General features: G+C 46.4%; 1 protein-coding gene across 1 annotated transcript in view; it reads right to left on the reverse strand.

Annotated features, from left to right (window-relative positions):
- Window positions 1–27238, reverse strand: part of FBLN2 (fibulin 2) — a 112300-nt gene that overhangs the window by 55846 nt on the left and 29216 nt on the right. The window contains exon 2 of the mRNA XM_032699315.1: window positions 20262–21699. Coding sequence (XP_032555206.1) covers window positions 20262–21576 — 1315 coding nt within the window. The 5' untranslated portion in view covers window positions 21577–21699. The remainder of the gene's footprint in view (window positions 1–20261; window positions 21700–27238) is intronic.

Here is a 27238-nt window from a genome sequence, read left to right on the forward strand (position 1 = left end):
GTGTTCTACCGGATCAACTTTCTCCAGCTTCATCCGATGCTGTGAAAAATGAAACTCTGCCTTGTCTCACAGTGCATGGCTTCTGAAAGACATTCCAAGGAATCCATTTGTAAATAAATTATAATTGGAGTAAACTGGAGGACCTAGGTCAGAAAAAAAGCGATGCCCTGGCAAGGAGCCAACAAAGAGTAAGAACTACATGTACTACTATGTTTCTTTCTGACTTCCTTACAAAAAGGATACGGATATTCACCAACAAGCCCCCAAATTTTGCTTACTATTCTGTGTGTCTTTAAAAATATCTGAGAATTTGCAGTGCCAAGTATGCCCATGTGTGTAAAACAGAGAAGAAGCTGCAATTACTTACCTGCTTCTATCTCCCTGACCCACAATACTCCTTTTTTTTTCTTTTTCTATTTCCCAGAGGATCTCACAAACTGCAAATGACAGGAGTGGGCTTTTTACCTGTAGGGATTGATGCTGCTCATTGTAACACAGGACCCAGAGGGAAGTCATGTTGTGTACATTAATTGCTTGTAGGAAGATCAGCCTTAAAACTGAATTAGGGATGCCAAGTACATCTTCCATCACCTCAATCTCTATTCCATGAGCCTCATGGCAGCTTTAAGCTCTGTATGATGCAAATATGTTGGCTTTGCCAGACTGCAAGACAGAATTAGCTTTTTCCTTTTCTTTCCTGGCTGAGGATCCTGGGTGAATGACCTTTCATCTGACCATGCTGAAGTGCAAGCAATTCACACAGCCCTGTGCAGACCTCCCTGTTACTCACTGCTCCCTGAATTTTAAAGTTCTGACCAGATAAAGCAAAAGAAAACCCCCAAATGCTGTTAGGGGACCCCACTGGATCAGCATACAGATTCTCCTCTGATCTTTTGGCTTTTTCACTTCCACACCTCATGTCACCAGAGCTGCCCCACAGACCTGCACACTTCATGCCCTTACAACAACTTCCAGCCTCATACATTGTTTTCATTTTAGAGCCTGGAAGAGGAAAACCAGCTTTGCCAGGCCTTGAAATCCTGACAAGAGGAATCACAGAATTTTTAAGGTTGGAAAAGCCCTCTGAGATCATCAATTCCAGCCATCAACCCCGTACCCCCATGTTCACCACTACACCGTGGCCCCAGTGCCACATCAACACGTGTTTTGGAACACTTCCAGGGATGGTGGCTCCACCACTGCCCTGGGCAGCCTGTGCCAATGTTTGACAACTCTTTCCATGAAGAAATGTTTCCTAATTTCCAGCCTAAACCTCCCCTGGAGCAGCTCAGGGTCGTTTCCTCTGCAGTGGAGGTGACTCTCTCTGGGTCTGCAGTAGAACCTGTAAGGATCCAACACTGAGGTGCTGCTTGGAGAGGTCAGGCCCTGAGAGCCCAGGGGCCAAATTCACCCCTTGCAATCCTGTCCGGTTCCCTTCCTTCCTTTCAGAAAACTAAGTTAAATCCCAGCCAGGTCATCAGTTAGCTAAACCCACTTGTCTTTCCCACAAAGATACACCATGTGGCTCATCCTCTGTTTCAGTCACATAAATCCTTCTCACACAGGAGAGATCTCTGTCTGCCTTGGCCCTTCCAAAACCAGGCATTACAATGTCATGAGTCATCCTCTTCTTTCCTCACACTTGGTGGGGTTTTGTGTCAAACCTGTCTCAGCTCAGAAGAACCCAGGGCAGAGTGAGCCCTGCACAGCAGTGGAGCCATCCCTGCACAAACTCCTCCTTACTCGGGCACAGATGTGGTGCAACCACAAGACTTTCACATCACTTCTCAGAGCAGCACCATATCTATTTATTTCATATTTCTCTTCAAGTGGTTTTTCTGATCACAACATGGCCCAAACAGTGAGAAAAATAACATATAGATATTCATAGAATCATGGACTGGGTTGGGTTGGAAGGGATCTTAAAGCCCATCCATTCCACCCCCTTCCACGGGCAGGGAGACCTCCCACTAGCCCAGGTTGCTCCAAGCCCTGTCCAACCCAGCCTTGGACACTTTCAGAGATGGGGGCAGCCACAGCTTCTTTGGGTAACCTGTGCCAGGGGCTCCCCACCCTCACAGGAAAGGATTTCTTCCTAACATCTATTCAGAATCTCATGCCTTTATTTTAAAACCATTCCCCTTGTCCTATCACGATCTGCCCAAGTAAAAAGTTGCTATTCACTGAGTTGAAAATCATTCAGGGGTTCACTTTGGCTGCACCAATTCCATTAGGTACCAAATATACAGTCAAAGAAATACCTCTAAAAAGAGAAAGTTTCCTATCTTCCTTTTGGCAAATGGGTGTATTTAAACTCAAGCTCCATTAAAACCAATAGAAACTACCACAGCAGTCCAAGAGATACCAACTTCCATTTTTAAAAAAACAGTCCTCAAGTGACAATCCAAAATTTTAGAGTGACAGAGAAACCTGCTTATCTGCTCATTAAAAGACAATTCGAAAATAAATTCCTCATTCTGATGAACCAAATTACCAGCAAACAGAGAGCCATTAAATGCTACTAAATAAATCTTTGTGAGCCTCAGACTCTTAATTTCTTGATTGCATGCGTAATAAATACCAAGAGCTCGAGGTAATATAATATGCAAGACGACTGAATCATTTTTTGGCCATAGGAAAGGAGATAATTTTAAAATGTTATGTAATCCTAACAGACTGACAGCTGAAGTAACCACCTCAAATGACATCTATCTAAAAAACTATATGGAGCATGGCACTCTCCCAAAACTCCCCTCTCTGTCATCATTCATTCAGTGAAAACTATTGTCCATGTGCAACTTTTAACACTAAAACCTGTTTTCAGTATGGAAAGAAAAACCTTTACCCAAATATGACCTAAGAAGCTTAAGTAACTGCCAAAAACATGTAGAATGGAGAAGTCAATTAAAAGTAAAGATGATTTGCTGTCACGAGTTGTACATGTGGGACAAGTAACAAGGGGGCAACTCCAAGCAGTGCAATGGCAGTGCCAACTCAGTGGGCAGAACCTGAGTGATGAAAGCCCTAGAAAAGCATATGAAATGATTTATTCACTGCAATGAACCCTTCATGGAACATCAGATCCCATTTTGCTCACAGGAGGATGAGGGTGACTTCAGAAAGCAAAGGAAGCTCACCTGTACAACTCAACACTACCCATGAGCTGGAGAATGAACCTCCTGAGCAGATCTAACCCAGAGCAGCACAGGGAACACTGAGAGCTGGAGAATGAACCTCCTGAGCAGATCTAACCCAGAGCAGCACAGGGAACACTGAGAGGGGAAGGAAAGGCTCATCTGTGCAAGAGGCCTCCTCCTCACACACATCCCACCACCCGCAGGGCTCCTGGCAGGAGCTTGTGGTGTTTCTTCAGGATCAACAATTTATTGTAGCCTTGAACTAAGAGCAGAGGGAAGCCTTAAATGCCTGGTTACAGCCAGGGAATTCTAACAGGAGTCACACCCCCTGATACACCAGCACCCTCCACTCCCTCCAAGTGAGACTCAGAACGGGTTGTGCTGCTCCCCCAAAGCTGACAAACATCTCCACTGCCCACCCCCATGTTTGTTAGGCCAGACCTGCCCACACCACTGTTTGTTAGGCCAGACCAGCCCACAGCAATGTTAGGCCAGACCTGCCCAGAGCTGCACCCCGGCTCTGAGGGCTCTGAATTCACATGTGCTGGAACGTTCTCGTGGGGGCAGTGACACCTCAGAGCATTGCAGCCCTCTAAACCACATATCCAACGTGCATTTCTTTGAGTCCTGTGGGTTTATTGCTTAGTTCACCACCCACCAATTTGCCTTCTTACAACTTTATATTTACCTATAAACCTCAGCAACAGAACCTTGTTCCAAAGGTGAGAGCTGACAGGCACAGACTCCACACAGACCCCTGGCACTTTTAACCCCTTGAAATAAAGCTTAATTAAAGCTCCAGGATGCACAGATCACACTGGGAATTTCTCACACAGGCCTCCACTCACTGAAAATCTGAAAGGAAGAGAGATTTGCTCACATTCTAGGCAGACTAAGGACTGAGATGTGTATTTTTGCAATCTGGGCTTCTCAGCTGCAGATTCAAGATTTGAGATAACCTGAAAATATGAAATGTGAATTTTTAATCAAAAACTTTCTTAAAATCTGAGATTTTTGTAGCCAGGAGCACCAGTTATTTTTAGGTTGGAAGGAGACTGAAGTCCTTAGCAGACATACATTTCCACAGGATGATAGCAATGAGAGGAGAAGCTGCTGGTGCAGGAGCTGAGTCAGATGGGGAACAGTCTGGGAGCATCTGCAAGGCAGGATGGCCGAGAACTCTGCTGGGATGAGTCACCAGAGAGATGCAGGAAATGAGGATTACTCAAAACAGGAACCATTATCAGAGTAACGTTATGTTTTATAATGGGAAATTAATGTTTTATTCAAGTGATGTTTGCTAGATATAATTCCTTGTATCCAAGCAAGTCTAGAACTCCAGCTCCACCTTGGATCTGATTTTCTGCTCAGTTCTGAACTGCACAAGCCTCCTGATTGTGCCTTTTCACAGGCTGGGAAGCTGAATGGCATAAATGAGATTTTTCATACATAATGGGACATAGACATGGATGAACAGGGGTTTTTTAATAGATAAAAGCTCTCTGGGAACAAACATTTATCCCAGTATATGGTATAAAAGATAAACAAGCACTATAAAATCTTCCATAGATTTTCAGAAAGACTGAACCTCAAAGATCATCCAGCTCCAGCCTTATCCAGAAATGTAAACAGTTTAAGGGGGCTGGTTGTTGTCCACAGCCTGCAAGTAATTAAGCCCTAATTCTCTACCACCTACAGAGCAAGAAATTGGAGAGGGAATATGGCACATTGCTAAGTGTGCACTTTTCAGCCAGACTGCACTGCTGCATCCTGGGAATCTCCATCATCCTCACCGGAGCAGGGAGCACTGTGGATCTGCCCTCCCCCGCCAAGAACTGACAGATGACACCAGAAATCTCCAAAGGCACAACGACAGATTGTTATCTCAAAGGGAGGCATTTCCAGAGTCGGCTGAAACATCCAATGCCACCCACAAAGCCAAGCCGGAGGACAGGGAGAAACATTCCCAATTCCCTTCAGTGGGACTCATTTGTGATAACCAAATCCTTGAAAAGACCTTCATTCATTTCACCAAAACATTTTCCACATTATTTGCAGATTTTTTGCACTGAAGGAAGATGAAAGGCTTAGTTGCCTTATCTGTAATTAGACACACATTTGCTACACATTCCTGGGACAAATAAACAGAATTTACCTTAATAGGGTGCTTTTATCCAGCTGAACTACTTTAAATTTGCTGCTGCTTTGTGGCACAGTAACATTTCACAAATAAAACCCCAGCCCAGTGCCAGGAAAGCAGCATTCCACGGCATTTTTTCGAGTTCCACAGACCTCCTGGGGCAAAAAAAAAGGAAAAAACAGTTTGAAGCAGGAAGGATTTTTCCCTTGCCAGAGTCTCCAGGCCCATGTGAAGCCCTGCTGGAGCTGCTGGGTGACGTCAAACACATCCCCATCCTCTGTGAGCTCCAACAGGGCTCCTCCAGCCCACTCAGGTTTCAGCACTCGGGTCCAAGTTTGGCTCTGGCCAACAGACTAAAAGCTTGGGCCAGACCTCTATTTTCAATTTAGACAAGTATCTATGGCAACCACAAGACTATTTTAAACCCTTCCTATTTGGCCACCTCCAGGTTGACAGTAAAACAGACCAAAAAACCGAGCCCACCCCATCACCCACTGCTGTAACAGCTCAGTGTGGAACAAAGCAATACCTGTCTGCTCATCTCCCTTCTCTTGTCCAAAATGGAATCAGGCTTCATTTCCCCTCCTTAGTACTTTCAGTGGGTCTCAGCAAGAGAAATGCCTTGATTTGGCTCTCATACCCCCAATTTGTCTGGCTGCTCCTGGGTTCCTCCATGTTGCAGCGCCCTTCCTAATAATGTGCTCCATGTACATACCAGGAGAGGAGCTGGGAAAGGTGTTCCCAAAGGTCAGGGTCACCCCCCACAGCCCTGCCACCACCCCACACTGCCCACGGGGCACAGGGGCTGGGGAAGGACTGCAGCTGCTGAGGAGCAGAAACAGGACTCACAGAATCACTCACTGGTTGGGGTGAGAAGGGACTTTACAGCTCATCTTGTTCCCTGCTATGGGCAGGGACACCTTCCACTAGACCAGGTTGTTCCAAACCATCCAACCTTGAACTTTCAGGGATGGGGCAGCCACAGCTTCTCTGGGCAACCTGGGCCAGGGCCTCACCACCCTCTGCATAAGGAACTTATTCCTAACATCTCATCCAAACACTACAGTCTAATGAACAGTCTGAATTCTTTTCATTTTCTCTCCACCTGCAGGGTAGCTAGGTTTTGTTTGGTTTCAAACACTTGAGATTCAGTTTTTCTCCTAGAGGAAAACTGTATGGGTTTCCTACTTCTTTTAAAAGCATCTTTTAAGTGGAAAGTGATGGCTTTGGGCAGCCACACAAGTCCAGGAGATGGAACCTTACAAATAACCTCAGATATCAGATTATTTGAAACATGTTGTAGGATTTGTCACTCTTGCCTAAATTTTTTAGGTGATGTCCAAGGCATACATTTCCATGCTGGAAAGAGTTTTTTAGTCTCCTTTACATGGACAGCACTTGACAAGCAACTTTTACCTCATAGTAGATTTCTCCTCCTCCTTGTTCTGAACATGATTTGCTACTAAAGGCAAAAATTTGTCAATTCATCAATTTGCATACCTGGCAATTATGGAAGAAAAATCCAGGCAAGTGTTGCAGCTAAACATGAAACCAGGTTCAGCCTGTTTACACATCCTTGTTATCAAGCTACAGTCAGAAATGCATTTGCTGGGCTGTGTTTGTTTTGCAAACCAGGCCCTACTTTGCATTACTTTGAGGATTTTCTCAGCCCTGGGGCCCAGCTCCAAGCCAAGGCTCCCTGTTTCTCTGCACTTTGGCTTGACCTCCAGCTACCAAACCCCTGGGGCTCTGCAGCACCTTTTAAGGTGCAAAACTTCCATCTGTCTATATTCCAAGCCTTTACATTGAGCCAGCAGGCATTCCCACAGCCCTGGGGAGTAACTGCCACTTATAAACTCCTGCTTACAAAGCTTTTAGTTTACATTGCATCAGTTGTGGCAGTGGCCATCACTGCTGTAGGACTGAACTCTCCCCTGCTTGACAGGCTGATTTGGGGAAGTGGTGGGAACCATTTCTGACCAAGGTGCCTTTTGAAGTACACATAAGTAGTTAAAAATTGCTCAGCAGTTTGAAAGTTAACAACCCAGTCTTACTATGAGGGAATAAGAAAAGAGGGCAAACAAGACAAAGGCCTTTTCCAGTGTCCCCACACAGCTGGAAGTTACTTTGCACCTTGCTGAAGGCATTTGATACCCACCAGAGTCCCACCCATCAGTGCTGGCTGTGTTTACACACCCTGCATGCTGTGTGTGACTTCTGCACTGAACACCAGCTTTGGATACTGTCCTGGAGCTTGGCCTGCACATCAGTGTGTGTGGGGACAGTTGTGTCCTTCCTCTGCACCAGCTGCACTCACAGGCAGGTCCTGGAGCTGCTCCACAGGAGCCCCCACGCAGCACCTTCTCCTCATCAGGAGATACAGAACAGAGGAAGGTTAAACTTGACCTCCCCAGTCCCACGAGAGGCTGAACAAACCTGCACCGACCACCAGCGCTGCCAGAGCAGCAGAGAGGAGGAGACAGTTTATCAAAGCAGATCATTTGCCTTTCATTTGGGAAAATACACACACAGGGCAACACATACCCACAGTTCTGAGAGTGCCATGGGCTACAACACCAAAAATATTCCTCCTCAACACCCACTGCTAACCTGCATTCTCCTTGCGCTGCACCAATACTTGCTCCTTCTTATTTGTCATCAGCTTTGGCAGCTTTCAGGTTCTGAAGTCTGGAGTGGATTCAAGCACCAAAAGGAAAATCTCAGCAAGGTGGCAGCAGACAGACAGCCAAAACAAACGAGAGGGGTTTAGGAAACCTCCCACTTCATCTTTGGGAACAGAATCAATCACCACGACAGCAGTGTGGTCCTTTGGCCCCCCAGGAAATAGGATTCTTTCCTGGATCTTGCAGCAGAGAACTTGGACTTTATGATGTCTCAGGTCTTTTCTAACCTTAATGACTCTTTGATTCTATGATATAGATTTGTTTCTTGCCATTAAAAAATTGAAATATAGAAGTGTTATGAAGGTTTCTTTACTAGTTCCAGGGCCTCCACCAAACCAAGCCGAGATTTGCTCCAAGACAGCAGCATCCTGACCTAGTTTGAAGGCAGAGCACCAGGACAATTCTCATGCTAAATACTTACTGTGCAGTTACTCTGTGTTTAAAACTGACCATATGGTACAACACTGACCATAATCCAGATACTTATGGTCAAGTGCAGGGGAGCCTGGACTTGTCTGTGTCACATCTGAATCAGAGCAGTAAGAATCTCAGTTCTGTGATACAGGCAGGGGTGGGCGAAGCAGTCATCAATCACCACCAGCTCTTTTTCCCTAAAGGAATGTGGTTGGTGAGACTGGATCAGGAAGCACTGAACCCTTTCCTGCCTCTCATGGGAACAGGGGCTCACTGACCATGCCAGGGGCTCAGTGTTGTCAACTGCATGTCCATAAAAATCCATTTCCCAGACATTCAGTTTGGGGAGTTTACAAACAAAAAGACAAATGGCTATAATAAAGTATTTGTGTAATGATCATATATTTATGAGGTATTCATTTACTATAAATTAACTGTAAGATCTGAGAGAGGAATTTCAGTCTGACCGAAAAATACAACAAAGTTTTTTGTGACCGCAAAGAAAGTCTTGTGAAGAGAGACTGACTTTTTTACATTCACATGGGATGCAGGGAGTTCTTTCTTAAAGATAACATTTATTTTTTCGCATTTCTAATGCTTATCAGCTGCACTTCAACATTTTAAAGTCACACTGGAGGAGCAATACAGCTAAAATGAGTATATACCTTACTGAAACTAATGGGGTTAACGTGGCATTGACAGGACACGATTTGACCTTCAAAGTCTTTTTTTCAAGAAACATTATTGACTCCATTTAAAAGCTGAATAACAGTGAGCAATCTCTCTGAAATACCAGGGTCAGATTTCAAAGCTGTGTAAAGCTGCTCACCAGACCAAACTGGGACCTCAATATTACCTAATAAAGGTCAGATCCCGTGGTTTAAAGGAGTGCAGACACACAGCAGTGCTGATGAAGCACTGGCACTCTGCACAGTCCAAACCTTCAGGATTGAAGGGTAAAGGATGCTCACAAGTGTTAAACTCATTCATCCTCAGGACAGGAGTGTGAGCATCAATACTGAGCCCAAACTGGCCTCTGCCACATGCCACAATTGTTCTGCATACCAAATTCTTCACACTGGAGAGCAAGTGGAACTGCCAACTCCAGAAGCTCCTGTTCATTTTAGCTGGTTGGTTACATTCGCCAAGACAAGAAAACCAGCAGTATAACCCTTTTTTCATGTTTCATTGGGTTATCTTCACCTAACACCAAGGCAGGGAGAGTCCCTGCCTGTCCCACAACGGATTCTTGGCCATGCCACAGTCCAAACCTGCTCCTCTTGTCCCTGGGGCCATGTGTGAAGGAGAAAGAGCACAGACACTACCAGGAAAATTGTTTCCTGGGGCCATAGGCCAAGCAAGGCAAGAGTCTGTATTTCAAGGAACACATGTAAGGCACATTCATTACTTTAATGCATCATCTGAAACTTCTGAGACCAGGGGACAAAATTTTGGAAAGTCTCCAGATTTATCTTCCACCTCACTTAAAGATACAAACAAAAGCACCACAGTCAATCCAAACTGACTGAAATTAAACATTTATGGAGCCTTCTAACGTCAAACCTCACCCTCACTGATGTTTGCTACACTTTTCTTTTTACTTCAATGCCATGAGTTCAGACAACACTTATCAACTTTGATCCAGAACCAGGAAAAGTGCAAATTTTATCATTGTTACACGAGACATTACTTAAGTGTATGTTATCTTCAATGAAAACAGTTCCTGGGAGTAAATCTCTTACAAAATCATTTGGCTCAAACCCTGTACGTTTGAATCTGGAAATGAAAACTCGAAGTAGTTCCATGCAAGGCAATTCCAACTCCAGGAAAATTTATGACCAGTGCAGAGGAAGAATTCTTGGAGAAGAGAGAGAACTATACTAATCTTCATCTGCTTATAGGCCATAAACAATATATTTTATAGGGCTAGCTGCAGAATTACAATTGGGTCTACTTGAGCTTTAGAGTCATCAGCTGAAAGCTTGAGAACCAAACTCTGCCAGCACTTGGCAGAGATGGGGGGTGTGAGGTTTTTCATGCCACCAAGCAGACAGTGGATTGACTTAATACTGTTATCCAAAAGTCCTCCTCCTTGTGATTTCTCACAATCATTATTAAAAAAACCCCTTCCTTGAACACCAATAAACCATCCTGCCTGTTCAGTGTGAAAAAACTCTTTAACCTTATGGAAAGAACCATAAAAAATGACCATTATATAAGCTCCCTTTTCATTAAAAAGGTGTGTTTTCCTATATTTTCATTTAAGAGCAATGAACTTCACCTTTTTTAATGACAAACAAGACAAGTTTGAACACGAGTCATCTACAAAACCCATCCTGCCCTGGCACAAGAGGCCGTAAACCAACCTGAGCACAGGACATGCTTTTCATTTCAGTGTTTGATTTTCAGGAAATTCTGTTCCCTGCTGCAGCAAGGTTTGTGTTTCTGGAATTCCTTCTGCACAAGCCACGTGCTGTCAGCACATGGTAGGTTTGGTATCAAGTACAACAAATCCTATGTCACAAACCACTGACTGCAAATATAAATGGTTCCTAAGTCCCTGTAGGATGTTTCCATCAGAATATGAACACAAGAAGCACTTTTGATGCTTCACTTCATACAAGATGTATAATTCTATACTATTAATCAATTTAACTCGTGCTCAGAAAATGATTCCAGTAAGTAGCACACATAATGTCTTTGAAAACTCAGACTGAAAACAACTTATAAATAGTGAGAGGTAAGAAGAAAAGGAAACTGAGGTATAGCCAGATGTTCTGGTTGCAAGAGCTCATTCATTTCCTTCTCAGTTCTATCTCCACATACGAGCCAGCTCCAGTCAAACTCCAGCTCCCCTGCCCCAAACACAGCTGGGGCTGCTGCTCCCAGGGAATGCAAGGAGGAGGTGAGTGCTGGTACAGCTCAGCGCCAGACTAACCCTCACACGCTGCTATTGGGCTTATGACTCAAAAAAAGACACCAAAAGCATCTCAGTGGCATTCTAAGAATGGAATATATTGTGTAAAATTGCCTTAACATTGCTTGCACCATGTACAATATCCATGGCAAGTGCCATTTTATCCAACCTGGTACTTTGTCCCTTCTCAGCAGCGCTCACTGATGATCCTGTGCTGAGCACACACTTGCTTTTTCAGTTGATGTGGATTTTGGTGACCTGTTGGCTTCCCTTACACCACTAGAGGAATGTCCTCCTCCATTTCTTTGCTGCAGCTCTCCCAGGAGGGTTCCTGTACTGGTTCCCAATGTCTGGTGGCCAACACCAGCTGCAGCAACCAGCACCCCCAGGGCCCTGACTTAGCTGAAAGGAACATTTCCTTAATTTCAAAGCCACAGAAGTTGGCTCCTCAAGGGCTCTGGGAAGGGGAGGAGGACACACAGCAAACAAGGAAGGGGAAAATCTGCGCTGAGGCCCCGTGGCAGCCAAAGCCAGGGAGGTAAAGGTGCAACACAGGAGAGAAGATGTAAATTCTTCTTCTAGACGTAACATTTCTACATACTAACCTCATACAAAATAAAGCTCATCTTAAGCACTCACCTTCTTTACCCTTGATGATTTTCATTATTTTTAAGATGTCTATTATATACAGAGCAACAGCTCACAAGAGCATCAACTTTTATAACACCTTTTAAAAGTGACTGATGCAAATTCTCCCTTTTCTGGCAACTGTTTATACTGTTAAAAGGTTTTAAACCCAGAGCTGTTGAAGCCATAAACATTTATTTCAGTACTTGGTAATTTAAAACTATGGTCAAACAACTCTGGGCCTTTCTGAATGCAGTCAGGAATCCCTGTGGTTCACAACAGCACCACAAAAGCAACCAGCACTCAGAGCAACAAGGGACAAGGAATTATTGCTCTGTTTTTCTAAATGGCGTAGGAAGGGGCTGAATAAGCTGCAGCCAGAACTGCCCCCAGCAAGGCCAAGCTGTAGACCTGTGTGTGGGACCACCAGAGAACTGCCACCACCCAAGCAGCTACTGCATCGCCACCAGCACGTCCCAGTGGGGGAGGAAAACCAGTAATTCCAGCAGGCAGTGACCAGTTGCAGAGCCAGAGGCTCTGGAATGCTGCTGCTCACCAGTCTGCTCTCCACAGGGTGCCTGAGGGTCCCAGACACTTCCCAGGCAGGGTGGGAGCAAAGGAGGTGGATCAGGGTGGGCACAGCAGCTCCCTGGCATCAGGCACAGGCAGGGGAGGGCAAAATGTGCAGAGGAGGTTTGCTAGTCCTAAAGAAACCACAATTACTTCTTTCCCCTCTCTGTCTCTCAGCCTTTGGCTCAGTGCCACCACAGACTTGGGAAGGTGCTTTAGGACTTTTTGGTGGCTTTAGAAGAGAACTGGTCATCTCAGGCACAGCACAGACGGACTGGGAATGGTCAAGAAAACATAAAACCTGCTCACACATAAAGGGATTTTTATAAAATTCCAGTTACTGCTGCCTTGTTACCTAAGAATCCCTGAGAGGTAACAGATACTGCTCTCTGTGAGGCCCAGGGTAATGAAATTACAGATCCTTTCATGAGTAAGCATGTGCTAGAAAGCTACATTTATTTGGCCTACATATTTGAAACTGTTCAAAAGGTTATTGTCTCTCAAAATTTGGATCAGAAATTACTACTTGCACTCGCCTTTCTCTGACAAGGAGCTATATTCACAGTTGTTCTTAATTCCTTGGTGATCGATTAGAATAACAGACACACTACTGCAAAGAAGTCTCATTTAAATTCTGCTTTCTGAAGAAGTATCAATCATGCATACAAAAAAAATACTTTCAGATACCTACTATAAATAACCAGCAAATGGAGTCCTCCTGAGAAACCTGGTGAGCCCAACAGCCTCGTCTGTTCAAGTGGGTAATTAATTTGTACAAGAAAACGCCCATCTTATTTTCATAGTTTGTCTACAGCATGTTTGAATTTCAGAATTGAGATTAAACGTTCTTGTCACAAACCACGGATGGAAATAACACTGCATAAATGATGATTTTTGCCTCGACAGAACAGGTACACGGGGTGGTTCCCAAAGATACTGTGATGCCCTCGTAGGTTAGGGGCTCCACTCCAGCTGTATTATTGCAACATATAAGATTAAACTATCTTTGTAACTAAATTCCATGAAGTCAAGGACATCTGAGAACCTTTGTCTGTGTTCACTGTCGCTGTGGAAAGCCTGTCCTATGCAGGTGTTGCCCTTTGGGCTTGTGCCAGTAGTGCCATGCTCCTCCAGGGAGGATGGGACATGCCAAAATACACACCCCACAGGAGTGAATGTGTCACCCTGTTTCACTTTCAGACATTCTTTGCACATTCCCTTGGTGCCAACACTGAACACAATGGATTTCCTTATCCAAAACTGCTCCAGCCACCTGTGAGTGAGGGTCCTTGTGCTGCAGCACAAACACCTCGGTGTACACAGGCACTGTGAGCGGAGGGGAAGTGTGGCTGCACCTCAGCACCACCAAGAACTGTGCTCTTCAGGGTGCACTGCATGAAGGTATGACTAGCAGGAGCTGAAGGAACACACATATTTGTCCCACCCTGCATATTGTACCTGCCTGTCACGGTGCCCAGGCATTCACAGGCTCATCCCTGTGATCACACTCCGGTGTGGAGCTGTTATGTCAATTCTGTGAGCAGCACAGGCAGAGAACCACCTTCTTACACATCTCTGTTTACTGAATTGGCAGGTGCTGGGGTTTAAACAGAAAAGAACTCGAGACCTGAGCATTTCTGCAAGTTGTTTAGGCTCTTCAAAGTCTGCATTCCTCTGATTGTGACAGGCTTTTAGCAAAGCATGGCACTGAAACTTGGCACTGTGAATACCAGGCTTGTGCCTGCACCACTGCACAGATCTTTGCAGCTTTAAGAAAAGATCCTCTATATAATCTCTAACTAAAGATCACGAGCTCCTGGTTCAATATACAGTCACTACTTAAAATACTCTTTAAGAGACAAGGACCAAACCAGCCCCATAAAAGCCTGACACCAAAGTGTTGGCACCCAGGAGCTCCTGAGCTGTGGTTCATAGCTCGGTTTGAGCAGGGAGATGCACATGAGGAATGGAAGACAGTCTGTGGTGAGGAGGGTTTGGGCTCCAAAGGGGGATTCCTGCAAAGCTGAAGCCCAGCCAGCTGGAAAGGCAGCAACCAAGGTCTGACCCAGAGCAGTTCCCAAAACACAGACAGACAAGCAGCAGCCACGCAGCAACATGTCCAGAGACATCACCTAGGCGCAAAGCAAAGCCCCAGAACTCTGCTCCTGGCTAGGACGGGTCTGGACACTCTAAATTCAGCTGCTGCCTACATGCCTGGGCTAGATCAGCCCTCCTGATCCCAGTTCCTCAAAGCACTTGAGAGAGGCCCACGGAAAGCCAGGTCACATCTGGCAGTCCAGTGCCTGGAGATTGGATGTTTTGGCTACTGTTTATTTCAGACACTGCAAACAATTACTCTCAGCCCACTTCTTCATGTCATCAGGGCAGGTTTGGGTTTTCCTTGCACCCTTTGCTCACAAATTCATGCCACAAGCAGTGTCTGGCACACACACACTTAAAAACACTGGTCTTGTTAAAATGGAGAGTGCCAATGGGCTCAATCCAGCACAAGTGGTTCCCTTCAACACAGAATCATGGAATGGTTTGGGTTGGAAGGGAACTTAAAGCCCATCCAGTCCCACGCCCTGGCAGGGACATCTTCCACTAGCCCAGGTTGCTCCAAGCCCCATCCAACCTGGCCTTGGACACTTCCAGGGATGGGGCAGCCACAGCTTCTCTGGGCAACCTGTGCCAGGGCCCCACCACCCTGCCAGGGGAGAATTTCTTCCTAATATCTAATCTAAAGCTGCCCTCTTTTAATTTAAAGCTATTCCCCCTTGTCCCATCACCATCTGCACGTGTAAAAAGTCGTTCTCCATCTTTTTTAAGAGCTTCCTTGAAGTACTAAAAGGCCACAACAAGGTCACCTGGCTGTCCAACCTCAGCCCTACTTATGCTTTTAGATATTGGAAAGAAGACAAACAAATCTGCCAGGTGGTCCATGGGAGGTCCCTGCAGGAGCCACTCATGGATTCACAACCAGGCCGTGGAGCTGGGCCGGGAGGGGTCACAGCACTGAGGGGACAAGGGAAGGGCTGCAGGGAAGGTTGTGCATTGGCAGCCATGAGAGAATCAGCCCCCACATAACCACACACGGCATTTTGGAATTAATAGAAATGCTTTAGTTTTTTCCTTTTCCTCCTAAACCAGCATTCAGCTGCCTCATAAGAGTACGAATGCCATTTTTGGCAGGCCAGGTAGGTCTATTTTGTGGTTCTCCCTTTAAAAAGTTTTTAATTTTTATAGCATTTTAGTCTTCCTCTGCAAGTATCTCAGCCTGCTTTATTCCCATCCACACTGCCTTCCTCTAGGATGTTGCTATCTCTGAACTTCAGCTACCAGGGAGCCACTGAGCACTGTCACCCCAGGGCTGTAATTCATGCTGACTCACACTTGCTGGCCCAGAGGCTTTTTCTCCTCACACACCACTCTCCTGAGGTTTATTTTCATTCCTCAGATATCCTGGTTTGAGGGCTCAAAGGTGATTTCTTCCTGTTACAGAGAAAACTGGGATAAAGGAGAGAACACAGGATTAAGCCTGAGGTAATTCAGGTGAACCTGAGAGAACACTTCACCAGAGAGCAAAAAATACAAAGTAATTGCAAGTAAGAGTTTGTTTCCAAAGGACCATCCATGGCATTCTCCCACCTCCAGTGCTTTTTATGGTGACAGTAAGAGAGAGAAAGGGTGGGTGGGCTCAGGGAATGCTTCAGAAACCCTCTCTGCAGGTCTGCTTTCACAGAACCATAAAATATCCTGAGTTGGAAGGAACCCACAAGGATCATGAGCCCAACTCCTGGCCCTGTACATGGATCTCCTTTCCTGTTTGTCCTCAGTTAGGGAATTCAAGGTCATCTTGCCTCATGAGCTTCAGTACCAGCAAACAGGCAGCAGATGGGTTGGTTGACATCTTAGCTACACCCTCAGAAGTTACACAAGAGCCTCCCAGGAGCTGCTGCCTGATCAGGATTCACCTGCAATACGTGCCACTCTCACATCCACTGATCTCAGCTCACAAATTGGTGCAATTCACTTCAGCTGGAGAACAATTATCCTTATCTCTAAACACGACCACGATAAAAAGTCACTAGTCATGGAGGAGTTTAAGTGGAAAAGTACCTCCATTCTGGAACCCAAACTGCTGTTCAGCCTGCCAAAAACCAGAATGCAAATCATAAAACATTCACTACAAAGCTGCTCGCTACCTGAGTTAACATTTATCCAAGGAACAGCATTCTACTGCCAGAGCACGGGGAAATGGAAAACAGGGGGGAGAATCATAACAGAACGTGACAGTAACTTCTTGAAAGACGTTTTAGTCAGCCCTCCTCTGTTCAGAGCACTTTTAGGACGAGGAAGTAGGAAATAAATAGGAAATTAAAACTCCCTCTGTTTGCTGCTCTTGCAAACAGTGATAGAGTAAGATCAATCTTTGGAGAGAGTGTGTATAAAGAGAACAGTCTTCATTAATCTCATCCTTTCCCATGGTGGAGTTCTTAATTTACACTTTCTCAGCTGAGTAATTACCTCTACTTTACACTTCCAGTTCCTTTAGGAATGGAGTGACTAACATTTGCACAGAAACCCCAGAGGGGCTGTGTGCTGCTGAAGGAAGTTGCTCTTCAGTCTGTGTTCAAGACCTATGACAAGTGCCCTCACACATGGGGTAGAACACAAATATTTCACCCTCAGGCAGTGTTGTGGGCTGGTAGGGTGGCAGAGACCCCTGTGGAACAGCCACTGGACCTGTCAGAGGCAGGAAAACATCCCCTGGGCTCACACAGCCCTACAGAGCTGGTGCTGGACTTCCCACCTTGCAACCAGAGAAACCAGCTCCCAAAAGAGCCCATTCCTGTGACATCCCCCCTGGGGACCACGAGTGGTGCTGGTGCTGCCCCAGGGAGCCACCAGCGAGGGCCTGGCCCCACACAGCACCCAGAAAATCCACAAAACAGCTGCTCCAGCAAAGCTCAGAGCAGCCAAAGGAGAGGGAAGAACATTCCCCAAACAAATGGCAATTCACTGGAGTCCGTGAGAGGAGATGCTACAGAGATCATCTTGGCTGGCTGATGTGAATACAGCAGTGTTTCACATGAAACAGAGATGAAAAACGATGCTCAAAAGGAGAAAGAATCAAAACACAAAACAAACCATTCCTGAGCACCAAAGTGCTCCACGTTGTTTCCACCATTAGATTACATATGAGCCAACAGAGATTTGGGAGATGAAAACTCAGCTACACGTAAAACCGAAGTGAGACACATAAAATACAAGTAATGAAGCCGAGCTTTTAACAAAAGGCATCAGGATCCAACCACATCAGTTCTGGACACAGGATGCAGCTAATAGGAGGAACAAATGGCCATATGACTTGGGCTGAATTGTTAGTGCAGCAAACGCCTCCTGTGGAGACTCCTACACTTTTCTAAACTCTGGAGAGAAACAAAACTAAAAGAAACTATAAAAATATATCTAGAGTGTCTGTACAGTCACAGAAATGTCCCCACAGCCCTCTGCTGAGAACTGGTTAAACAAAACCTGTGCTCGCTGCCACTGGCTGCAGCCTCCTTAGGAAAAAAACGTAACAGCCTTGCAGGCTCTAAAAATTAGGGGATTGATGCAGTTTACATCCTGCTGATGACTCTTGATGGGAGAAAAGAAGTTATTTGGCAATTCTGGTAGATTCTGTCATTTTATAGTTGGAAATACATGTGCAAAATCTATGTTTTCATTCTATATCTGTAGGTGAGGTTAATTTTTCTTTCAAGTCTGACTAATGCCTTCACTCCCCCTCTCCCACTGGCTGAGGAAGAGACAAGATGTGTGTGTTTTATTACTTGAAACGTATGGATCTACTCACATGAGTCACAACCACATCCATTAAAACAACAAAACTTGTGGAAATACCACCATCTCCAGGCATGAGCACTGCCACCAGCAAGGGAGATTCCCGAGTTTTGGAGAAGGCTCTGTTCTGTTTCCACCAATATTCCTAATGGGAATGGTGGAGCAGATGGGGAAGAGGAGCTGCCTGGTCAGGTCCCACTTGTCAGTGACTGGATGGACATGGTGTGATGACACTGGCACTTGCTCCCAGAACATGCAGCAACTCTGTGAGCCAGAGAACCTGCAGCCTCAGAGCTGCATCATCCACAGCCAGACAGAGAGTTCTGTGCTCCCAAGGGATATTTGTTTTCAGTTCTACTTTTACAGTATTTAAAGGAAATCATAGATACCTCAGCTAAGGGGGAAATGGCATCCAGTGATTCCCAGGCCTGCTTCTGTTGGCTAAACCATCCCCGCCTGACGTGACATCCATCACATTCTGCTCCAGGCACCTCAAACTAATCCAGCCCACAACCAGACCTGTCTCAGCCAAACAGTTCCCAGGAACCCCAGACTGGAAATCACCCAAGGAGACTCTAAAACATAGCACTTGGCTCTTCTGCTGAACACTCGCCCCAACAGCCTTTCCTAAAGCCTCTCAGTAATAATTTCAGTGTGAACCCATCTTTCCTTTTTGAAAGAAAAAGAAAAGGCAACTTATTTTTAAGGAAGTTGTTTTTTTTTAAGTCACATCAGAAAACAGGTCATTGCATATTAGTCCTAACTCAGACCCATGTGTCACACACAGAACTGGTGCACAGCTCAGCTCAGATTTTGAGGTGGCTGCAACAAATAAAAGGGCAGTCAAAGGAAAAGGAAAAGGGAAAGGAAAAGGAAAAGGCTGCCATCTCCACTGCCTGGTGAACAGTCATGAGGTGCTGCTTGTGTTGGGACCTGGAGTCTCAGCTCCAAATCTGCTTCCTCCTCCTATCTGCCTTAAACTTCTTGAGTAGATGGACTCGACAGCTCAAGATGTTTAAGGGCTCCCTACACAACCCAGGAGAAATATCAGTGCCTGGGGACTAATCAGTATTTCCTGCAAGTGTTCTGCTGCTGAGTCTCATGAGAACATTTTGTGCCACATCTTGAAAAAGGAGGTATTGCTCTTGATTTGATGACAAATGAATTGGAAATAGGAGCTGTACATGTGCTAATTTCCAGCGATGAAGTTGGCATTCATTACAGTAATGAGCACTGCATAAACCATATAATCAACTTTCCCTGCCGATGTCAGGAGGAACCCAGAGACAGGGAGGAGACACATACGCTTTCCACAAACACCATAAACTTCCAGCCCCAAAAAAACACAAAGCAAGAGGCAGTTCTTTTTCTCCCTACCAGTCCTCAGGGGTACTTGAGTGTATCTATGAAGTTCTTGAACTAATGAGCTTAGACGGGCTTTCAACCATGGGATAAATATTACAACAAATGCTGTAAATATTTTCATAGTGGAAACACAACTGTTTCACTTTCTTCCCAGAAGCAGCAAAAGCTACAAATGTGATTACATTGAGTTGGTAACTGAGGATAACTAATTAAATCCTTTTGTGTAGAGGAAGATGTTTCTATTACATCTTGAGAGAAATTAAAAGCAAGTAATTGAAGGAAAAGGTCACAGTTTAATAAATCATCATCTGAAATAAAGTAAAAATACCAGAAAACACCATCCCCACGCTCTGTGAAATCAAAGCAAGGTGGGCAACAGTGAAATGGTACCTGTTATGTGAAATGAAACACAAACATCTCCTGAAGGGATGAAAGAAGGTGAGTGGGGGTTTGCTGGGTTTCATGCCCACGTGCAGCAGCAAGAAGAACACATCAGTGGATGCCCCAATGTTATTATGAGTAAGTGTTCCTCAGGCACCCAGACTGGGAGCAGTTCTTACCTTCTGGCAGCCTGGGGTTGGCGTGGATGGAGTTGGGGTCCCCGTCCTCCTCGGGGTGGTACCGATACAGCGTCTGGGACTGCTTTGGGGAGGACTGGCTGCGGTCCTGGAGAGCAACAGGAGGGGAGGTCGTTGCACTGAACTTCACCTTGGGGAAATCGTTTCCCTCGAGGGTTTCATGGGAAGACTTTGCCCAGCTCGGCTCTGTTAAATTCCCCTCTGTCAAGCCCTGGTACATGCTGTTTGCTGGCTCTTCTTTCCTGACGTGCTTTTTCATTTTAGAGTGGGGGGCTCTTTCTTGCTCACGCCTCTCTTTGTTCCCTTGCTTCCCCTTTGGTCTCCTCTCCAGCTCCTCCGGGTGCTGGGGGGTCTCAGTGGTGGCCGTCGTGTGCTCCACAGGAGCTCTGGTGGTTGCTGGTGCCTCCCTGTGCGTGCCTTGCCGGAGGGAAGCCGCGGTGGTGCGGGGCACCCTGCGCCTCTCGCCCCTCTCGGTGGCACCGCGCACCTCGGCGGGGCCCTGGGGCACGGCGGGGCTGGGGGGCACCGTCCCCTCGGGGGGAGGACGGGCCGGGGCTGGCACCGATGGGGCCACGCTGGCTGCCGGGTAGTCATAGTCCTCCCCCTGCTCCTGGCTGTCCTGCTCCAGGTGGGATGAGTAACTCCGGTACTTTTTGGGAGACTCCAGCTGGGTGTTGTCCCCCTCGGCCGCCTCCTGGTCGTAGCTGTAGGGATCGTCGTAGTGCCTCTCGGGCTCCCCGTCCTCGGCGTCCCCGGGGCTGGCCGTGTTCAGGGCGAAGGTGTCGCAGTCGGGCAGCCGGTAGCACATGAGCTCCCCGCCGGCGTTGGGGCAGTGGCACACCTTGCAGGGGGGCATGTGGAAGGTGTGCCCCGCCACGTACTTCTGCCCCTCGTGCAGGCAGCCGATCCTGCCGCACTGCGGGCACCCGTCCGCCGGCACCACGGCGTCGATGCAGTTCGGGGGCAGCTCCGGGCACAGCATGAACTGGCAGCTGATCTTGCCGCCGCCCTTGGGGCACGAGCACTCGGTGCTGCCGAAGTCCACGAAGTAGGACTGTCCCTCGGGCACCCTGCCGTTGGTGAAGCCCACGTTGAGGCAGTCGTAGTACTGGTAGCCCTCGCAGGTGCAGCCGTGCTGCAGGCACGTGGCGCAGCACCCGCCGGGCTCCAGCACCTCCTCGATGCAGTTCTCCAGGGCCGGGCACTCGGCGCCCGTGCAGTCCCGCTGGGCCCGGGCACTGCCCGCACACAGCAGCACCAGGAGCACGGCATTCCAGCAGCTCGGCTGCCCAGCCATGGCCTCTTCCCGAGCGCAGCTCCAGTCCAAGGGCGCACGTTTAGCGCTGGCTGTTTTCCTGCAGGGCTGGAGGTTCAGCTCCGAATCCGCAGCGGTTTCCTGAGTTACCTTTTCTCATGGATCCTGGAGTTATGAAAGAAAACTCTGTTAAAGACTATACTCGGCACGTATCCTGCTAAACATTAGAGGTCTTTAAAACTTGGGACAAAATCCAACATCTGGAAACCGAAGGACAAAATTAATCTTAATGTCTTCCAAGCATTGTAGGCACTAAGTTTGGAGTTCCATGGTTCCCCCACCCCTATTTTGAAAAAGAAAGGAAGAAAAAACAGTTGTGACTGTTCTGTTTTGAATCTGTTGACAAAATGTATATATTTTTCAATAAAAAGGAGGCCTTTATACTTCAGTGCCTTTTTGGTAATCTTCCTAGCTAAAAGGATTTTTTTGGCAGAGAATAAGTAAATACACAGTTCTTCCTCTGCAGATACAAGCTTGAGATAATTATTCTTTATGTTTTAATTACAAATACCCAAATCTTAAGGAATTTTTATAGACAAAACTTGGCCCTGGAACGTGAGAATTTGTCTGTACGCATGTTAATACAAAATAAGGACTTTTTTCTGCCTCCTTCCCCCACTGAGCAATCTTTTGCACGTCAGTCTCCAGCATTAACAGTTATTTCTTTGCTCCAGCAGTGCTAAAATAGAACTTCTTTGTGTATTGTGGTTACTTTGTGGTTACACATCATATTAGCTATCCTGTAATACATGTTAGGGGCCGGATTCTCTGCTCACAGAGGTTGGCACAGCTCCACGGCAGGACTGTGGTGCACAGAGGGATCGACTCCGACTTCACTGGAGGACAGTGACACCAACTGAGGATCTGCCACCACTGGCAACCACTTCTTTTAGTATTGACAACACCAGCAGTACTTTATAGAGAACTATGAACAGAATAATACATATATATATATTTATATATAAATAAATTGGCATAATATCACTTTATTAAAAGGCCTTGAAGAAAATGGTTTGCTTTTTAATTACTAAACCCTTTGACCTTAGAAAAGTTTGAGTGAATCAGCTGTTGTCCTTTACATCAAAATTATGCTCAAAAAGCTACACAATTAACATGGAAAACCACTTACAGCAACAACAAAAAAGTTGCCTATAGAATTTTATAGGACTAGTGATCTGATTGTTTTTCCAGAACCCCTCCCATCATCAAAAGAATAATGACCCTAAAACATTTATCTGGGGGGTAAAATACAGTCACATCCCCAAGAACAATAAACCACACATGCAACAGGAATGCTGCCAGAAAATCCATTCAGAGAGATTACTTTGCCCATTCAAAGTGGGCTTCCAACCAGTCTGCTCCATCCCTGCTGGCATGTGGCCAGGCCATGGGAAAAGCGTGCCTGTTCTGATAAGATATGGACAAACTGTGCTAAGAGTTTCCACAGTTCTGCCCTGGAATTTCAATTACTTCACTACGTTGCACAGAGATATAATTCTTACCAATGTAGGTTTCCTATTCCTAATTTCAGTATATTTGCTGAATGTGCTAAAGGGTAGTGATTGAAGGAAAAATAAAATTGTCAAAAAATACAATAATGGCTTGCAAGAGTCTCACTGTTTCAGAACTGTTCTCAAAATGGGGCTGTTTCTTATGAAGAATTTTCAATATGTGGTGCTGAAATTAATTCTTCAGAACCCAGCCTGGGAATTAACAATTTATCCTACTTTCAGCAGCTTTTCCAGGTAAGCCAAATTTGTAATTGTTACATCACTTTAGCTGGGAAACGGTGAATAGAAGGACAAATACAGATAACTTCTGTGCTTCACAGCAGGATTTTGTCATCCCCTCCCACTGGTACCTCCTGGCTTTAGTGCTGCAGCACATATATATGTCCCTTGGTCAAACTCCACGGTGGAAGCAGCTGAGCTCAGCTCTCCCCTGGCCCATATTCCCTCTCCCACAGCAGGATTCCCAGGATCAGAGAGCCCCAGTGTCCTGTTTGGGTGTCCCAGCCCCAGGTTTGGCCCCTCTGTGTGTGCACAAAGGTGGGGCACATGTGAAGGGTGAGCTTGTGTCATCACCCCCTTCAGCCCAGTCAGCTCCTGCTGCCCCGGGGCAGCACAGCCCAGCAGCTCAGGGGGACCATCAGGACACCCCTGGGAGCTGTGCTTGTCTGCCCTGCTTGGACATTCGGGTTTCCCAAAATTCCTCAGGCATAAACCTGAACTCCTGACAAGAAACCCCAATGATCCCCTGTGCAGGAGGCCAGTCAGAACTCACCTGTAACACGTTCAGGGGCAGCTGAGGGTTTACCCTGGGGCAGTCCTGCCTTTGGGAAAGGAGCTGTTCCATTGCCCTCCCCTGGACAGTCACCTCCTGCCCCCCTCCCGCACACCCCTTTCTGTCCAAGGGTTTGTTTGCTTGTCCAGGTCACCTCCAGCATTTCCTCTGTTCCCGTCCTTGCTCCCTTGCCTCTCGCCCACAGAGAGGCCCGGAGAGCTCTTGGCAAGTCCTGTCCCTGCTCCCACCTCTCACACTTTCTGCTCAGTGCCCTGTTCAGTCCCTCTGTACCCTTTGTCTTCCCACCATTTCCACACCCCTCATCTTCTGGGTTTTCAAGCTAAACTGATAAGGCTGAAATCCTTACAAACCCTTTCTCAGTCAACACCACAACCTTCCCTACCCTCAGGCTCACTTCCCTTCATCAGAGGCTCCTTGTTTCTGGTGTAATGACTCCAACAAAAGCACCTCTTTTTATTCCTGTAAACCACTGTTTTCCCTGTGCTTTCTCCATCTGTTCCCCACACCCATCACTCCCCCCCAATGCACAAACTTGCATATCAAAGAAACAGCCTCTACTTTAGCCACAGAGAAAAGCAGCTTTGAGTGAAGAGCACAGACAGGACTGCTGAGCCCCGCTGAGACAACCCATCCCTCCAAACGGGGGTGTGCTCCTGCCAGCCCGAGCAGCCCATGTGCCTCTGCATCCACACCCTTCCCTAGTGCTGGGATGACTCTGGAGACAGCAGCTCTTTACTCGGTAATGGCATCAAAAGCTGGAGCTTTATTTAAAGGTGTCTAAACCTTTAAATAAAAATGCACTGTCCCTGAAGGATAGGGGAGTTTAATGCAGCAGATGTTATTGCAATAACTTGCTTCCATTAACGATTTCAATACTTCCCTTAATGTCCTTTTACACAACTAGGGTGATACACAAGGACTTCAATGAGATTGGGTCTTTCTGCTCTCACCAGTGTCCTTCACCCACTCTTACCAATGTCACTGCCTTTTGCTGCTCCACTGAGGGAGATGCCACAACAAATTAAGCCCTGCACACCTAAAATAAAGGTCTTTCAAAGGCTCTGTTGAAAGCTTTACAGAGCTTTACAGCAAGGTAACCCAAATGCCAACCACAGCAGCCCTCATGCACTGCTTCATGACCCAGAAGGATCCCATTGATGTCCTTTGTGGAGTTTGCTAACCTGTATATCCTCCTCTCCTTTGGTTCAATATCTAATCTTCTTGGCTTTACTGGGTTTTACTGGGCTGCTATTAAAGCAGTTGTTGCCATTCCTGTGCACACAGTGTGTCCTGAGCAAGGGAGGGATTAAGCAATGGATTAAGACTGAGTCCCTCAAAGCCTACAGAAGCAAATCTGTGAGGTAAACCAGCAGCAGAGGATGGTCAGACCACTATAGTTCCTTAGACCTTGATTCCTTGTTTAAAAATTATTCCCAGGAAATGCAAAGACACCTTATGGAAAACCTGCTTAAAAAAGTAAGAGTCCAAATGAGCATGAACTCCAGGCACACATCTTCCTGGAAAAGGAAAGAATGCTTCACTTTGCAGACTAAACCAGCATCTGTGTCGTGGGACATCCAAGGCTCAACAGCAGCAGCCATCAAAATTGTAACTACTCCTGGCTGAAAAACATCATATTCCTGTCTCCTGGCAGGGGAAGAAAACAAGATTTCAAGATGCTTATTTCAATTCAATTTGGGGCCAAAAAGTTATAAATTCTGACATTTTTGCAAAACAATATACTCTGAGTGATTTACTTCAATCAAAGCCATAACATAAAACTAAAAGGAAGAATGTTGACTTGATTAAAACTGTTCAGTCACATTACTCAAAAATGTTGATGAAACCAGTGTGTTCCCACAGAAGATCTAGACATTTTAAATGTGCAACTTCTTTAAATTAAGGGGAGTCTTTTATTGGGAGATTCTTTTTCCAGATGGTTTCATTTCAGTGCTGAACCAGAAAGCTTATTCTAGGTAGGCAGAGGTGACAGGAGGCACTTTCCTTCAAAGACTTCACACAGACACCACCTTTCTGTGTGAAGGTTGCCCCAGAGACGTGCAGGAGGTGTGCACATGTGGAAGAGATACTGCAGCAGCAAGAGCACTCAGTCAAATGTTCACTGAACAAAAGAGGCAGCCATTTATAAACAAAAAGCAATAAAGAGAATGAATTCAGAGCACTGTAGAGGACAACATCTGCATGAGAATCCAGTGACTTCCAGCCTTGAAGATGTACCTGCGGTCGTACCACAACAGGTTTAGATAGAACACCACTTTTCTCTATCCTGCCTCTCAATCCCCCCGCTAAATTGCCATTTTTGAGGTTAGCAATAACAGAAATGCTGGTTTGATACATATCTTCTACTTTTGAAGAAGGAGCAGGGCCAGATGGCAGCCTGATGTGAGAGCAGAAGGTGTCAGAGCCCTCCTGTGCAGGCACTGGGAGCACAGTCCCTGCTGGGTGTAACTGGGGGCAGCCACTGAGCTCAGCCAGGAACCTCCACCAAGTTCCCTGCACACTAAGAAAGAAGCTGTGGGAAAACCAGTGCAGCAGGGACTGGACAAAGCAAGCTCATCAACCCACAGAGATGCTCTGAACAGTTCTCCTGGTCTCCCAGTGCCACTCAGTCCAAACTGGCTCTCCAGGCACAGGCTGTACATGACCAGGGAGCACACACAGCCCTGCTCTGTGATGGTCAGTGTTTTGGTGATGCTGAATCTCTTCTCACAGTGGTGAAGCACTGCAGAAAGCAGAAGCACATGTGCACACCCACCCCGAGGAGCAAGGGGAATGTATTTCCCCAGTCCCTGCATTTTCACACCTCTCCCAGCCAGAGCTCTGTGGCTGCTGCAGCTGCCAGCAGCTCTTCCGTGGCTGCACTCACAGCTCAGACCAAGGGAGGAAGAAGGGAGGGGATGGAAGGAAATAACAATTTAAAACAATCCCTCTTAAATGCAAGAGAAAATGGAAATTTGTGAGAGATCTTTCATGTATGAAAAACAGAAAAAACCCCTAAGCCCAGTAACTCCTGAGTGGGCTGTGCCAACCCATGGATTAGATCTTCCTTTCACACCCTCTCAATCCGGAAACTTGTGATCTCACCAGGCTGGAAGGGATTGCTGCTGGAAGGGATTGCTGTGGCTGCTCCAGGCCCTCTCCTCACAAGGGGAACTGCATATTCACTGATGAATGAAAAGGGGAGAAGGGTTTCCTTCACTGCTCTTATGCCCAGACCTCCTCATCTCTGCCGGCTAATTAATGGAATTTGAGCCAAGCTCAATCCAGCCTTCTCATTTGGAGCACCTGCACTGGCAGAAAGAGCAGAGGGGTGGGATAA

Source organism: Chiroxiphia lanceolata, chromosome 11 (genome assembly GCF_009829145.1).
Source record: "Chiroxiphia lanceolata isolate bChiLan1 chromosome 11, bChiLan1.pri, whole genome shotgun sequence".
NCBI classification, from domain to species: Eukaryota; Metazoa; Chordata; class Aves; order Passeriformes; family Pipridae; genus Chiroxiphia; species Chiroxiphia lanceolata.